Below are 14,832 nucleotides of genomic sequence, written 5' to 3' on the forward strand. Positions count from 1 at the left end.
AGAGAGACAGGCGGGTCGGCCGAACAGAGAGACAGGCGGGTCGGCCGAACAGAGAGACAGGCGGGTCGGCCGAACAGAGAGACAGGCGGCTCGGTCGAACAGAGAGACAGGCGGGTCGGTCGAACAGAGAGACAGGCGGGTCGGCCGAACAGAGAGACAGGCGGGTCGGTCGAACAGAGACCATATTTATCCCTCCCTCTACAGGCTTAAACAACAGGTTAAACTTCACAAAGAATATGGTTGATGAACACTTGGTTGTGGGAAAATTAAGTCCAAACCCCTTAATCAACACATGAAATCCTAGGGGTTTATGGAGGTGTCCTTTCTGTATGTTTGGTGTGTCCCACCTTTTCCTTCTCTGGTTTTCTTCTTGATGCTGAGGTCCGGCGATCCGTTGGACACAGCAGGCGGGTGGGTCTTTGGCTTCCTCCCCGCTACACAGACAAACAGACCAATAAAGTTATTCAAAAATCAATAAAATCAATTGACATGAGTCGAAGACGTGAACATTTCACATTGCGTGCAATCTCCCAATATACGGCGCTCTTTCTGTCTACAAGATACAGCAAGTCCTATTTAACATCCACATCCTGTCTACAAGATACAGCCAGTCCTATATAACATCAACATCCTGTCTATAAGATACAGCCAGTCCTATTTAACATCAACATACTGTCTACAAGATACAGCCAGTCCTATTTAACATCAACATCCTGTCTACAAGATACAGCCAGTCCTATATAACATCAACATACTGTCTACAAGATACAGCCAGTCCTATTTAACATCAACATCCTGTCTACAAGATACAGCCAGTCCTATTTAACATCAACATCCTGTCTACAAGATACAGCCAGTCCTATATAACATCAACATCCTGTCTACAAGATACAGCCAGTCTGACAAGTCAGTCCTCTTTACCATCAACATCCTGTCTACAAGATACAGCCAGTCTGACAAGTCAGTCCTCTTTACCATCAACATCCTGTCTACAAGATACAACCAGTCCTATTTAACATCAACATCCAGTCTACAAGATACAGCCAATCTGACAAGTCAGTCCTCCTTACCATCAACATCCTGTCTACAATATACAGCCAATCTGACAAGTCAGTCCTCTTTACCATCAACATCCTGTCTACAAGATACAGCCAGTCTGACAAGTCAGTCCTCTTTACCATCAACATCCTGTCTACAAGATACAGCCAGTCTGACAAGTCAGTCCTATTTAACATCATCTTTATAGTACCTTTATCATTAAAACCATTTAGGCTCTTGAGCATTACTTTGATGTCTTAATCAACAGCCAGTATCTCCAATCAACAGCCAGTATCTCCAATCAACAGCCAGTATCTCCAATCAACAGCCAGTATCTCCAATCAACAGCCAGTATATCCAATCAACAGCCAGTATCTTCAATCAACAGCCAGTATCTCCAATCAACAGCCAGTATCTCCAATCAACAGCCAGTATCTCCAATCAACAGCCAGTATCTCCAATCAACAGCCAGTATCTCCAATCAACAGCCAGTATCTCCAAATCAACAGCCAGTATCTCCAATCAACAGCCAGTATCTCCAATCAACAGCCAGTATCTCCAATCAACAGCCAGTATCTCCAATCAACAGCCAGTATCTCCAATCAACAGCCAGTATCTCCAATCAACAGCCAGTATCTCCAATCAACAGCCAGTATCTCCAATCAACAGCCAGTATCTCCAATCAACAGCCAGTATCTCCAAATCAACAGCCAGTATCTCCAATCAACAGCCAGTATCTCCAATCAACAGATAGTATCTCCAATCAACAGACAGTATCTTTGGGTAGTATTATGGAAAGTTTCTTGATTTCTCAGTGGATAGCCAGTATTCTATTCTGTCTTAGAGTCATCTTAACCTTCCTGACAGGTTGGTGGTCAGGCTCTGGTTCCTCTAGGAGGGTGACCTCCGTGTCCTCATCACTAACCTTTCTGACAGGTTGGTGGTCAGGTTCCTCTAGGAGGGTGACCATGTCCTCATCACTAACCTTTCTGATAGGTTGGTGGTCAGGCTCTGGTTCCTCTAGGAAGGTGACCTCCGTGTCCTCATCACTAACCTTTCTGATAGGTTGGTGGTCAGGCTCTGGTTCCTCTAGGAGGGTGACCTCCGTGTCCTCATCACTAACCTTTCTTCTTCCTGACAGGTTGGTGGTCAGGCTCTGACTCGTCTGGTTCCTCTATGAGGGTGACCTCCATGTCCTCGTCCATACAGTCTTCCGTAGACACCTCCACCACCGTCTCGGTCATCACGTCTGGACGCATCGCCGCGTGGATGAAGTCTGGGGTGGCCCCACACCCTGCCGGGATGAACACATCTAGTGGGACAAGAGGGAAAACGTTTAGGAGAGAGGAACGGTGTGTGTGTTCTGGTGGATGTGACGTTGTGTGATCACCAACATTCGTACGAAATCATCTGAGATCTACGACATCAATAATGTCTCTCTGTTCTTGTCTCTCGGCTGCTTATGGATGGAATATGTCATGGTGAATACCTGGGCTGCGGTCTCAATAATGTCTCTCTGTTCTTGTCTCTCGGCTGCTTATGGATGGAATATGTCATGGTGAATACCTGGGCTGCGGTCTCAATAATGTCTCTCTGTTCTTGTCTCTCGGCTGCTTATGGATGGAATATGTCATGGTGAATACCTGGGCTGCGGTCTCAATAATGTCTCTCTGTTCTTGTCTCTCGGCGGCTTATAGATGGAATATGTCATGGTGAATACCTGGGCTGCGGTCTCAATAATGTCTCTCTGTTCTTGTCTCTCGGCGGCTTATAGATGGAATATGTCATGGTGAATACCTGGGCTGCGGTCTCAATAATGTCTCTCTGTTCTTGTCTCTCGGCTGCTTATGGATGGAATATGTCATGGTGAATACCTGGGCTGCGGTCTCAATAATGTCTCTCTGTTCTTGTCTCTCGGCTGCTTATGGATGGACTATGTCATGGTGAATACCTGGGCTGCTGCTTATAGATGGACTATGTCATGGTGAATACCTGGGCTGCGGTCTCAATAATGTCTCTCTGTTCTTGTCTCTCGGCTGCTTATGGATGGACTATGTCATGGTGAATACCTGGGCTGCGGTCTCAATAAGGTCTCTCTGTTCTTGTCTCTCGGCTGCTTATGGATGGAATATGTCATGGTGAATACCTGGGCTGCAGTCTCAATAATGTCTCTCTGTTCTGGTCTCTCGGCTGCTTATGGATGGACTATGTCATGGTGAATACCTGGGCTGCGGTCTCAATAATGTCTCTCTGTTCTTGTCTCTCGGCGGCTTATAGATGGAATATGTCATGGTGAATACCTGGGCTGCGGTCTCAATAATGTCTCTCTGTTCTTGTCTCTCGGCTGCTTATGGATGGAATATGTCATGGTGAATACCTGGGCTGCTGCTTATAGATGGACTATGTCATGGTGAATACCTGGGCTGCGGTCTCAATAATGTCTCTCTGTTCTTGTCTCTCGGCTGCTTATGGATGGAATATGTCATGGTGAATACCTGGGCTGCAGTCTCAATAATGTCTCTCTGTTCTGGTCTCTCGGCTGCTTATGGATGGACTATGTCATGGTGAATACCTGGGCTGCGGTCTCAATAATGTCTCTCTGTTCTGGTCTCTCGGCTGCTTATAGATGGACTATGTCATGGTGAATACCTGGGCTGCGGTCTCAATAATGTCTCTCTGTTCTTGTCTCTCGGCTGCTTATGGATGGAATATGTCATGGTGAATACCTGGGCTGCAGTCTCAATAATGTCTCTCTGTTCTGGTCTCTCGGCTGCTTATGGATGGACTATGTCATGGTGAATACCTGGGCTGCTGCTTATAGATGGACTATGTCATGGTGAATACCTGGGCTGCGGTCTCCTCTCAGGCTGGTAACAGAGTCCATGTGCAGCAGAGCCTCGGCAGCCTCGATGGTCTTATCAGAACAGTAGATACTGGTGCCAGACTGTTGGTAATGGACGGACGCCTCCACTGACACACAGAAAACACACGTTAGTGAGGGTGAAAAGCCCCGGTGCAGGTCTGTACAGCCGCTGTAGACATTTCATCACTTGTACAGTACAGAGGGGTTCTGATGCATCCTACTGGAAATAAAAGGTGTGTTTGGTTACCTCAGACTGTTACCACGGTTTGGTTTTTATTGTGAAAACACCACTAACGGTTTACTACCAAACTAAAAGGCTGAGACACCTCAAATGGCTTGTTTACTACAACCTCACACAGGACTTCTAAAGTCTGTCAAAGCTGACATCGTCTCTCTGGCGCCCCCTAGCAACCGTTCAGTCTCCAGTTACTATGGCCTAACTGATGTAGGATCAGCTGCAAATAAAAGTATTTCTTTACCACTATGACCTACAGTGTCAGACTGACCTTACAATAGATGTTACAGAGCATCAAGTAACTAACTAACCATAACTAACTAACCACAACTAACTAACCACAACTAACTAACCACAACTAACTAACCATAACTAACTAACCACAACTAACTAACCACAACTAACTAACCACAACTAACTAACCATAACTAACTAACCATAACGAACTAACCATAACGAACTAACCATAACGAACTAACCATAACGAACTAACCATAACGAACTAACCATAACGAACTAACCATAACGAACTAACCATAACAAACTAACCATAACGAACTAACCATAACTAACTAACCATAACTAACTAACCATAACTAACTAACCATAACGAACTAACCATAACGAACTAACCATAACTAACTAACCATAACTAACTAACCATAACTAACTAACCATAACTAACTAACTAACCATATAATAAGTATTGGTTAGAAGTCATGGTTTCCTCCTTTCCTTTGGGCCCTGAGGTTTTTCCCTCATAAAATGACCCAATCTGTTTTCCTCATTACGGTCAGTCTACAACAGGGGGTCTAGAGGGTTTCCTTGTGCTCCTCTGGTAAATCATTTGGGCCAGGAATTATTTCACAAACAAAAGGAGACAAGGAAAAATTATGCAATTTATTAGTATGGGGTATGCAGTCATTCTGAGGAACTAGGAGACAGACTAAGCCCAGGGATTCCATTTACAGTACACTACTTTTGACCAGAGCGCTCTGGGCCCTGGTCAAAAGTAGTGCACTGTATAGTGGATAGGGTGCCATTTGGGACCAAACCCAGGGCACCTGTTGTTGTCCCTCTCTGGGAAGCACGTATCTGGTTACCATCACCCCTGCCCATGTTTGGCTACGAGGCAGGCACAGGTTAGGGGAGAGGGGTTATATTTAGGAAGAGTGCCTGCCCCCCCCCCCAATCCCTCTCATTCAGACCCTGACACACACACTACCCGTCGTCCCAAGCGCAAACAAACTGTAGCCCCCCCCCCCCCCCCCCCCCCCCACACACACACATAAACAAGCAGAACTACTATAGGCACCTGATAGGCCGAGCTGCCGTTGAAACCAGGCAGGACTACCTAAATAAACCCACCATAGACCATAACATAGACTGGGCACTGGATACTTTGACAGATAGGCTAGAAATAAACACAGACATTTGACATACATACTAAGATGCATTTATCTGTAAGCACATTATACATACGGGTTTAACTGTAAAGGTGTTAACACTTAAAAAATATAAAAAAAGTTAACATTTAACTGTAAAAGTGAAATAAAATGTTATGCATTTTCATATTTCTAGGGATTCGTTCAACAGTGAGTGTTTGGTTAATAAGCGAGGTTGGTTATCCGAATATTTGGTTGGGCACGGACTCGGGTTGAAATAGTACTGCTGCACTACCTTATTCAGTCATTGTATTTAAGAAAATGAATTAACATCTGTAAAAAGCAATTGAGGCTAAAAGTCAGCATATTTCAAAAGTACAAAATGCGTGTGAATAAATATGATTCTCATCATTACTTCTCGACAAGAAAGAAAGAAAAAGCTGGTACTATTTGACCGAGCCAATAATAGCAAGTCCGACACAAAGTAGTGCAGTCCCCTATGACTTCCGTGTTTACACTCGCGTAGCCTTTCCCTCCAGTTCTCTTCGAAGACGGTGAAGACGGTCTCCATGCCCACGTCACTCACTCCCCGCCCCGGACACCATTGGATAAGTCAGTCATCTACGCCCACCCGTCTAGCAGCGCTCATTGGCTGGTGGGAGGATTTCGAACGCCTCACGAGCGCCGTTGGTCAAATGGACCTGTCAATCAAGCCAACAACCCGCCTAGATGCATAACAATGCTTCCGCCATCGAAATTATCCAAAAATATTTTTAAATGTATCGTTAAATCAAGGAAGAAAATGTAACACTCTAGCCAATGCAAAAAATAATAACCTTTTGTAAGGCGAACTGAACTTAAACGAGACACGATTTTCACTTAAAAATCGCTAGCGAGTGAACGCAAAAGCCAGCATTGAGTGCACCGTTAGCAGCCACACACTTCACGGGATAAACCACTGGGCCCACACTTAGATAACGGTCCGAATCTGACTCAGAAAAACGGTACATGGCTGAAAATGGATGGGGGGGGGGGGGGGGAGTCACAAAATGACTAGAATACAGCTTTGAACTAAATGTTTACACTCACTTCCGTGTCATTCAATGTTTGAACAAACTGGCTGTATGTGTTATTCAACAAGGATATTTCGATAGACTATATTTCAATACAGGGATAAAATCACAACATAACTTATTCAATATAGGTAGATCATATAAAACAGATTGTGTATTTAAAGCCACGATAAACGCGGAATAAACATAAATCCACATGCCCTTCCGACTCAGACAGCGTGGCAAAGACGTAGGAAAGACAACACATCTACAACACTTCCTGGTTTCAGCGGGGGCTCCCTCTCTGCCAGAATAACCAGTTATTATGATACACATGGACGAATAAACTATAAATCACGATATGCACGCGCTGCTACGTGCAGATTGCGGTCTAATCCTCCGGTGCTCAAATCCAAACGGTAATTTTAAACATTTTAAGAACGACTGAAGAAAAGCGGACATCGCCATGCAGGTTACTAAGCAAGGTGATCACTTCCTGCTTTGCCCTCCATTATTTCACGAAACTACTTAACGGATATGGGGGCGCAGCGGTCGCTAAAATAAACACATAACGTGTCAACAAACGGTCGCCGGTAGAACGAGTTCTAAATAAATTCCGTTACCTGCTCTGATGAGCAGATCGAGTTGGTTAGCGGGCCCCTCATGAAGTGAAGTCGCCATGTTCTTCCCGTGTTGCAGATTCGTATTGACTTCACACTGAAATGCAAAGGCAGCCAAAAGCTCAGATCACTCCGCCGCCAGAGGAAATCTCAAATTCATCCAGACCGCTTCACAACCCTCACACCGCGGCAGACGGGTGTCCTTCCGCGCTAAACACAGGAAATCCTCCGCTCTCTCTTGAGCTCTTGCCAAAGATGGTGGATACATTTAGATGTCCCACTCAGGCCGTTAACCATGTTTTAAAGTTCCTGTCTGCTTAAGGGGTGGCTCTCCCATAGGCACCAATAAATTAGCAGCTGGGTCTGATTCGCTTAGTCCATTCACTGTTTATGAAGGAGGGAAAAAAAGGAGCGAGTGAGATGTCTCGCTTTCTTTTCCATCTCTGCTCTTGCATCGATCGAACGTCAACCAAAGCAGGAAAAAAGGACAATTCCCCCATAATAGGCCCGTGCATTCAACATTTAAAAAAAGCATAACAGAGCATTTTAAGACACCATTAATATAATGTATGTATTGCATTCCTAACAAGGAACATTCAACGCAAGGAATAAAGATTTTAAGAGCATATTAACGTGTTTTCATTGAAACAGTCTGCTGAGGTACCGAGTGCAGAAATGTTTAGATCGATGCCAGAGCATGTAGGTACTTAGTTCATCATCCACTTTAATGGGTTAAGTTCTCTGACTGGAGTCTCACACCAAGTCTACGCCCCCAGACAGCACTCAGCGACTCGCACAACAAGTCATCGTGTCAGCAATCAATGACGGAATTTTTAAAAAAAGGGAAGAAAAACAAGGAGTTAAAAAAATAAGAATAAGTTTAGGATGGTACAGTAGAGGTTGGCTCCTTTAGAAACGCTGAGGGAAGGAGAACACACCGTTGTCTGTCTGCTTACTTGGCTGTACCACACTCCTTCCCAAAGAGAACACACCGTTGTCTGTCTGCTTACTTGGCTGGACCACACTCCTTCCCAAAGAGAACACACCGTTGTCTGTCTGCTTACTTGGCTGGACCACACTCCTTCCCAAAGAGAACACACCGTTGTCTGTCTGCTTACTTGGCTGGACCACACTCCTTCCCAAAGAGAACACACCGTTGTCTGTCTGCTTACTTGGCTGGACCACACTCCTTCCCAAAGAGAACACACCGTTGTCTGTCTGCTTACTTGGCTGGACCACACTCCTTCCCAAAGAGAACACACCGTTGTCTGTCTGCTTACTTGGCTGGACCACACTCCTTCCCAAAGAGAACACACCGTTGTCTGTCTGCTTACTTGGCTGGACCACACTCCTTCCCAAAGAGAACACACCGTTGTCTGTCTGCTTACTTGGCTGGACCACACTCCTTCCCAAAGAGAACACACCGTTGTCTGTCTGCTTACTTGGCTGGACCACACTCCTTCCCAAAGAGAACACACCGTTGTCTGTCTGCTTACTTGGCTGGACCACACTCCTTCCCAAAGAGAACACACCGTTGTCTGTCTGCTTACTTGGCTGGACCACACTCCTTCCCAAAGAGAACACACCGTTGTCTGTCTGCTTACTTGGCTGGACCACACTCCTTCCCAAAGAGAACACACCGTTGTCTGTCTGCTTACTTGGCTGGACCACACTCCTTCCCAAAGAGAACACACCGTTGTCTGTCTGCTTACTTGGCTGGACCACACTCCTTCCCAAAGAGAACACACCGTTGTCTGTCTGCTTACTTGGCTGTACCACACTCCTTCCCAAAGAGAACACACCGTTGTCTGTCTGCTTACTTGGCTGTACCACACTCCTTTCCAAAGAGAACACACCGTTGTCTGTCTGCTTACTTGGCTGGACCACACTCCTTCCCAAAGAGAACACACCGTTGTCTGTCTGCTTACTTGGCTGGACCACACTCCTTCCCAAAGAGAACACACCGTTGTCTGTCTGCTTACTTGGCTGGACCACACTCCTTCCCAAAGAGAACACACCGTTGTCTGTCTGCTTACTTGGCTGTACCACACTCCTTCCCAAAGAGAACACACCGTTGTCTGTCTGCTTACTTGGCTGGACCACACTCCTTCCCAAAGAGAACACACCGTTGTCTGTCTGCTTACTTGGCTGGACCACACTCCTTCCCAAAGAGAACACACCGTTGTCTGTCTGCTTACTTGGCTGGACCACACTCCTTCCCAAAGAGAACACACCGTTGTCTGTCTGCTTACTTGGCTGGACCACACTCCTTCCCAAAGAGAAAACTTCAAAAACAATGAAATAAATACCGAACTTTTTACATCTTAAATGCTTTTGGTTTGTTGTGTTTTTCCCCACCGTGACCAATCAAATACAGGCTTTAAACTGTTTGCATAAATCGACCAATCAAATACAGGCTATAAACTGTTTGCCTAAATCGACCAATCAAATACAGGCTTTAAACTGTTTGCCTAAATCGACCAATCAAATACAGGCTTTAAACTGTTTGCCTAAATCAACCAATCAAATACAGGCTTTAAACGGTTTGCCTAAATCAACCAATCAAATACAGGCTATAAACGGTTTGCCTAAATCAACCAATCAAATACAGGCTTTAAACGGTTTGCCTAAATCAACCAATCAAATACAGGCTTTAAACTGTTTGCCTAAATCAACCAATCAAATACAGGCTTTAAACTGTTTGCCTAAATCAACCAATCAAATACAGGCTTTAAACTGTTTGCCTAAATCAACCAATCAAATACAGGCTTTAAACTGTTTGCCTAAATCAACCAATCAAATACAGGCTTTAAACTGTTTGCCTAAATCAACCAATCAAATACAGGCTTTAAACTGTTTGCCTAAATCAACCAATCAAATACAGGCTTTAAACTGTTTGCCTAAATCAACCAATCAAATGTATTTATAAAGCCCTTCTTACATCAGCTGATATCTCAAAGTGCTGTACAGAAACCCAGCCTAAAACCCCAAACAGCAAGCAATGCAGGTGTAGAAGCATGGTGGCTAGGAAAAACTCCCTAGAAAGGACAAAACCTAGGAAGAAACCGAAAGGAACCAGGCTATGTGGGGTGGCCAGTCCTCTTCTGGCTGTGCCGGGTGGAGATTATAACAGGACATGGCCAAGATGTTCAAAATGTTCATAGATGACCAGAAGGGTCAAATAATAATAATCACAGTGGAATCACAACAGCAATCAACTCATGTTTACAACTTCCAAACAGTACACTTGTGGACTTTTTAATGTACTACAGTGGACGGCCACAAGAGGGCGATGTCTACTGGCAGACAGGCCTTACATATCCGCTTGCTGAGTTTCCTAGCAACCACAGCAAAGCTGTGAGTGACTGTAGTACTGTGGATGAAGGTGTGGAAACTAATGTACATCTCCCCAAATGAAAACAACATCTGTAAACTGGGGTGGGGTGTGTATGTCAAGTGAATGTAAAAATCAAAGTGTAATACTTCACCATCACGCTCTTAACACTTCGCTTTATTATCAACAACTAGTGCCAAAGCTGAAAGCTGTCCCACTTCTACTCTTATTTTAACTGTGTGTGTATTCAGGTTGTATATAAAAAGGTGTGTGTGTGTGTGTGTGTGTGTGTGTGTGTGTGTGTGTGTGTGTGTGTGTGTGTCAAAAGTTTGGACACACCTACTCACTCAAGGGGTTTTCCTTTATTTTTTACATTGTATAATAATAGTGAAGACATCAAAACTATGAAATAACACATATCAAAGTCATGCAATAACTGAAAAAGAGTTAAACAATTCAAAATATATGAGATTGTTCAAAGTAGCCACCCTTTGCCTTGATGACAGCTGTGCACACTCTGTTTAACACTTGTTTGGTTACTACATGATTCCATATGTGTTATTACATAGTTGTGAAGTCTTCACTATTATTCTACAATGTAGATGATAGTACAAATAAAGAAACACGAGCAGGTGTGTCCAAACGTTTGACTGGTACTGAATGTATATACCACTAGTGTATTCAGGTTGGGTAGGAAGATGGTAGATGGTATATGATATATGTAGAGCTAGGCCTGTGTGTACATCCCACCCCGGTCTCTCACCTGTCTCCACCACCTCAGTCTCCACCTCCTGTTCTTCCCCCACGTCCTGTATCAGGTAGGTTCCGTCTTCGTAGACCAAAACCTGGGCAGAGAAATACTGCTCCAGCCCCCTGCCTGGGACCTCCTCCACGATCACTGCTGGGTTCTCCTCTTCATCCAGGTCCTCGTCTGTCTCTTCTTCCATCACGTCTCCCTCCACCTCTACCTCCACCTCCACCTCAGCTTCACCGTCTCCCTCCTCACACTCTCCCTCCTGGAGAACAGGGGTGAGGGAGTAGGACAAAGAGGAACAGAGATGGAGAGAGGGACGAGGATAGAAAAACAGAAGGGGAGCTTGGTTAAGAAGACAGAACATCCCAAACAGAGCACTTTCTCTACTGTTATACAGTCCTTAAAGTATAGGAGGCGTGTAAAGGAAGCCAGTGTAGGTAACATTATGTACCGCAGCCCTGATCATGTCCTTTCATAAAAGCAAGGAAACAAGGAAAGGAAGCCAGTGAGTGTGAATATTGGAGCGCAGCACCTATCTAGTCCTGTCTTTAAGGAAAGGAGACGTGTAAAGGAAGCCAGTGAGTGTGAATATTGGAGCGCAGCACCTATCTAGTCCTGTCTTTAAGGAAAGGAGACGTGTAAAGGAAGCCAGTGAGTGTGAATATTGGAGCGCAGCACCAATCTAGTCCTGTCTTTAAGGAAAGGAGACGCGTAAAGGAAGCCAGTGAGTGGGAATATTGGAGCGCATCACCTATCTAGTCCTGTCTTTAAGGAAAGGAGACGTGTAAAGGAAGCCAGTGAGTGTGAATATTGGAGCGCAGCACCCATCTAGTCCTGTCTTTAAGGAAAGGAGACGTGTAAAGGAAGCCAGTGAGTGTGAATATTGGAGCGCAGCACCAATCTAGTCCTGTCTTTAAGGAAAGGAGACGCGTAAAGGAAGCCAGTGAGTGTGAATATTGGAGCGCAGCACCTATCTAGTCCTGTCTTTAAGGAAAGGAGACGCGTAAAGGAAGCCAGTCTAGGTCCTAGGTGATTTCACTGCTCATATTACATTTGAGTCATTAAGCAGATGCTCTTATCCAGAGAGACTTACAGTTCATCTTCAGATAGCTAGGTGGGACAACATCTCAGTCACAGTTAGTGAATTCATCATCAGAGAGCTAGGTGGGACAACATCTCAGTCACAGTTAGTGAATTCATCATCAGAGAGCTAGGTGGGACAACCACATCTCAGTCACAGTTAGTGAATTCATCATCAGATAGCTAGGTGGGACAACCACATCTCAGTCACAGTTAGTGAATTCATCATCAGATAGCTAGGTGATACAACCACATCTCAGTCATAGTGAATTCATCTTCAGATAGCTAGGTGAAACAACCACATCTCAGTCATAGTAAATTCATCTTCAGATAGCTAGGTGGGACAACCACATCTCAGTCATAGTGAGTTCATCTTCAGATAGCTAGGTGGGACAACCACATCTCAGTCATAGTGAATTCATCTTCAGATAGCTAGGTGGGACAACCACATCTCAGTCATAGTGAATTCATCTTCAGATAGCTAGGTGAAACAACCACATCTCAGTCACAGTTAGTGAATTCATCTTCAGATAGCTAGGTGGGACAACATCTCAGTCACAGTTAGTGAATTCATCATCAGATAGCTAGATGGGACAACCACATCTCAGTCATAGTTAGTGAATTCATCTTCAGATAGCTAGGTGGGACAACCACATCTCAGTCATAGTAAATTCATCTTCAGATAGCTAGGTGGGACAACCACATCTCAGTCATAGTGAATTCATCTTCAGATAGCTAGGTGGGACAACCACATCTCAGTCATAGTGAATTCATCTTCAGATAGCTAGGTGGGACAACCACATCTCAGTCATAGTTAGTGAATTAATCTTCAGATAGCTAGGTGGGACAACCACATATCAGTCATAGTTAGTGAATTCATCTTCAGATAGCTAGGTGGGACAACCACATATCAGTCATAGTTAGTGAATTCATCATCAGATAGCTAGGTGGGACAGCCACATCTCAGTCATAGTGAATTCATCTTCAGATAGCTAGGTGGGACAACCACATCTCAGTCATAGTTAGTGAATTCATCTTCAGATAGCTAGGTGGGACATCCACATCTCAGTCATAGTGAATTCATCTTCAGATAGCTAGGTGGGACAACCACATCTCAGTCATAGTGAATTCATCTTCAGATAGCTAGGTGGGACAACCACATCTCAGTCATAGTTAGTGAATTCATCTTCAGATAGCTAGGTGGGACAACCACATCTCAGTCATAGTGAATTCATCTTCAGATAGCTAGATGGGACAACCACATCTCAGTCATAGTGAATTCATCTTCAGATAGCTAGGTGGGACAACCACATCTGTCATAGTTAGTGAATTCATCTTCAGATAGCTAGGTGAAACAACCACATCTGTCATAGTTAGTGAATTCATCTTCAGATAGCTAGGTGGGACAACCACATCTCAGTCATAGTTAGTGAATTCATCTTCAGATAGCTAGGTGAAACAACCACATCTCAGTCATAGTGAATTCATCTTCAGATAGCTAGGTGGGACAACCACATATCAGTCATAGTTAGTGAATTCATCTTCAGATAGCTAGGTGGGACAACCACATCTCAGTCATAGTTAGTGAATTCATCTTCAGATAGCTAGGTGGGACAACCACATCTCAGTCATAGTAAATTCATCTTCAGATAGCTAGGTGGGACAACCACATCTCAGTCATAGTGAATTCATCTTCAGATAGCTAGGTGGGACAACCACATCTCAGTCATAGTGAATTCATCTTCAGATAGCTAGGTGGGACAACCACATCTCAGTCATAGTTAGTGAATTAATCTTCAGATAGCTAGGTGGGACAACCACATATCAGTCATAGTTAGTGAATTCATCTTCAGATAGCTAGGTGGGACAACCACATATCAGTCATAGTTAGTGAATTCATCATCAGATAGCTAGGTGGGACAGCCACATCTCAGTCATAGTGAATTCATCTTCAGATAGCTAGGTGGGACAACCACATCTCAGTCATAGTTAGTGAATTCATCATCAGATGGCTAGGTGGGACACCCACCTCTCAGTCATAGTGAATTCATCTTCAGATAGCTAGGTGAAACAACCACATCTCAGTCATAGTGAATTCATCTTCAGATAGCTAGGTGGGACAACCACATCTGTCATAGTTAGTGAATTCATCTTCAGATAGCTAGGTGAAACAACCACATCTGTCATAGTTAGTGAATTCATCTTCAGATAGCTAGGTGGGACAACCACATCTCAGTCATAGTTAGTGAATTCATCTTCAGATAGCTAGGTGAAACAACCACATCTCAGTCATAGTGAATTCATCTTCAGATAGCTAGGTGGGACAACCACATATCAGTCATAGTTAGTGAATTCATCTTCAGATAGCTAGGTGGGACAACCACATCTCAGTCATAGTTAGTGAATTCATCTTCAGATAGCTAGGTGGGACAACCACATCTCAGTCATAGTAAATTCATCTTCAGATAGCT

At 44.3% G+C, this 14,832-nt stretch overlaps 1 protein-coding gene across 5 annotated transcripts in view; it reads right to left on the reverse strand.

The window, feature by feature from the left end:
* Positions 1-14,832, reverse strand: part of LOC110503431 (ETS-related transcription factor Elf-2) — a 39,104-nt gene that overhangs the window by 5,090 nt on the left and 19,182 nt on the right. For 3 of the 5 annotated variants that reach the window (XM_090188050.1, XM_090188051.1, XM_090188052.1), the window contains exons 3-6: positions 11,291-11,543; positions 3,883-4,008; positions 2,162-2,350; positions 348-434 (exon numbers count right to left, since the gene is read on the reverse strand). In XM_090188050.1, coding sequence (XP_090044176.1) covers positions 348-434; positions 2,162-2,350; positions 3,883-4,008; positions 11,291-11,543 — 655 coding nt within the window. Of the gene's footprint in view, positions 1-347; positions 435-2,161; positions 2,351-3,882; positions 4,009-7,196; positions 7,661-11,290; positions 11,544-14,832 lie in introns of those variants that run through there. The other 2 variants (XM_036971922.2, XM_090188053.1) reach the window with 1 other exon arrangement.

This window comes from Oncorhynchus mykiss, chromosome 10 (assembly GCF_057628025.1).
Source record: "Oncorhynchus mykiss isolate SJ-2025 chromosome 10, ASM5762802v1, whole genome shotgun sequence".
Lineage (NCBI taxonomy): Eukaryota > Metazoa > Chordata > Actinopteri > Salmoniformes > Salmonidae > Oncorhynchus > Oncorhynchus mykiss.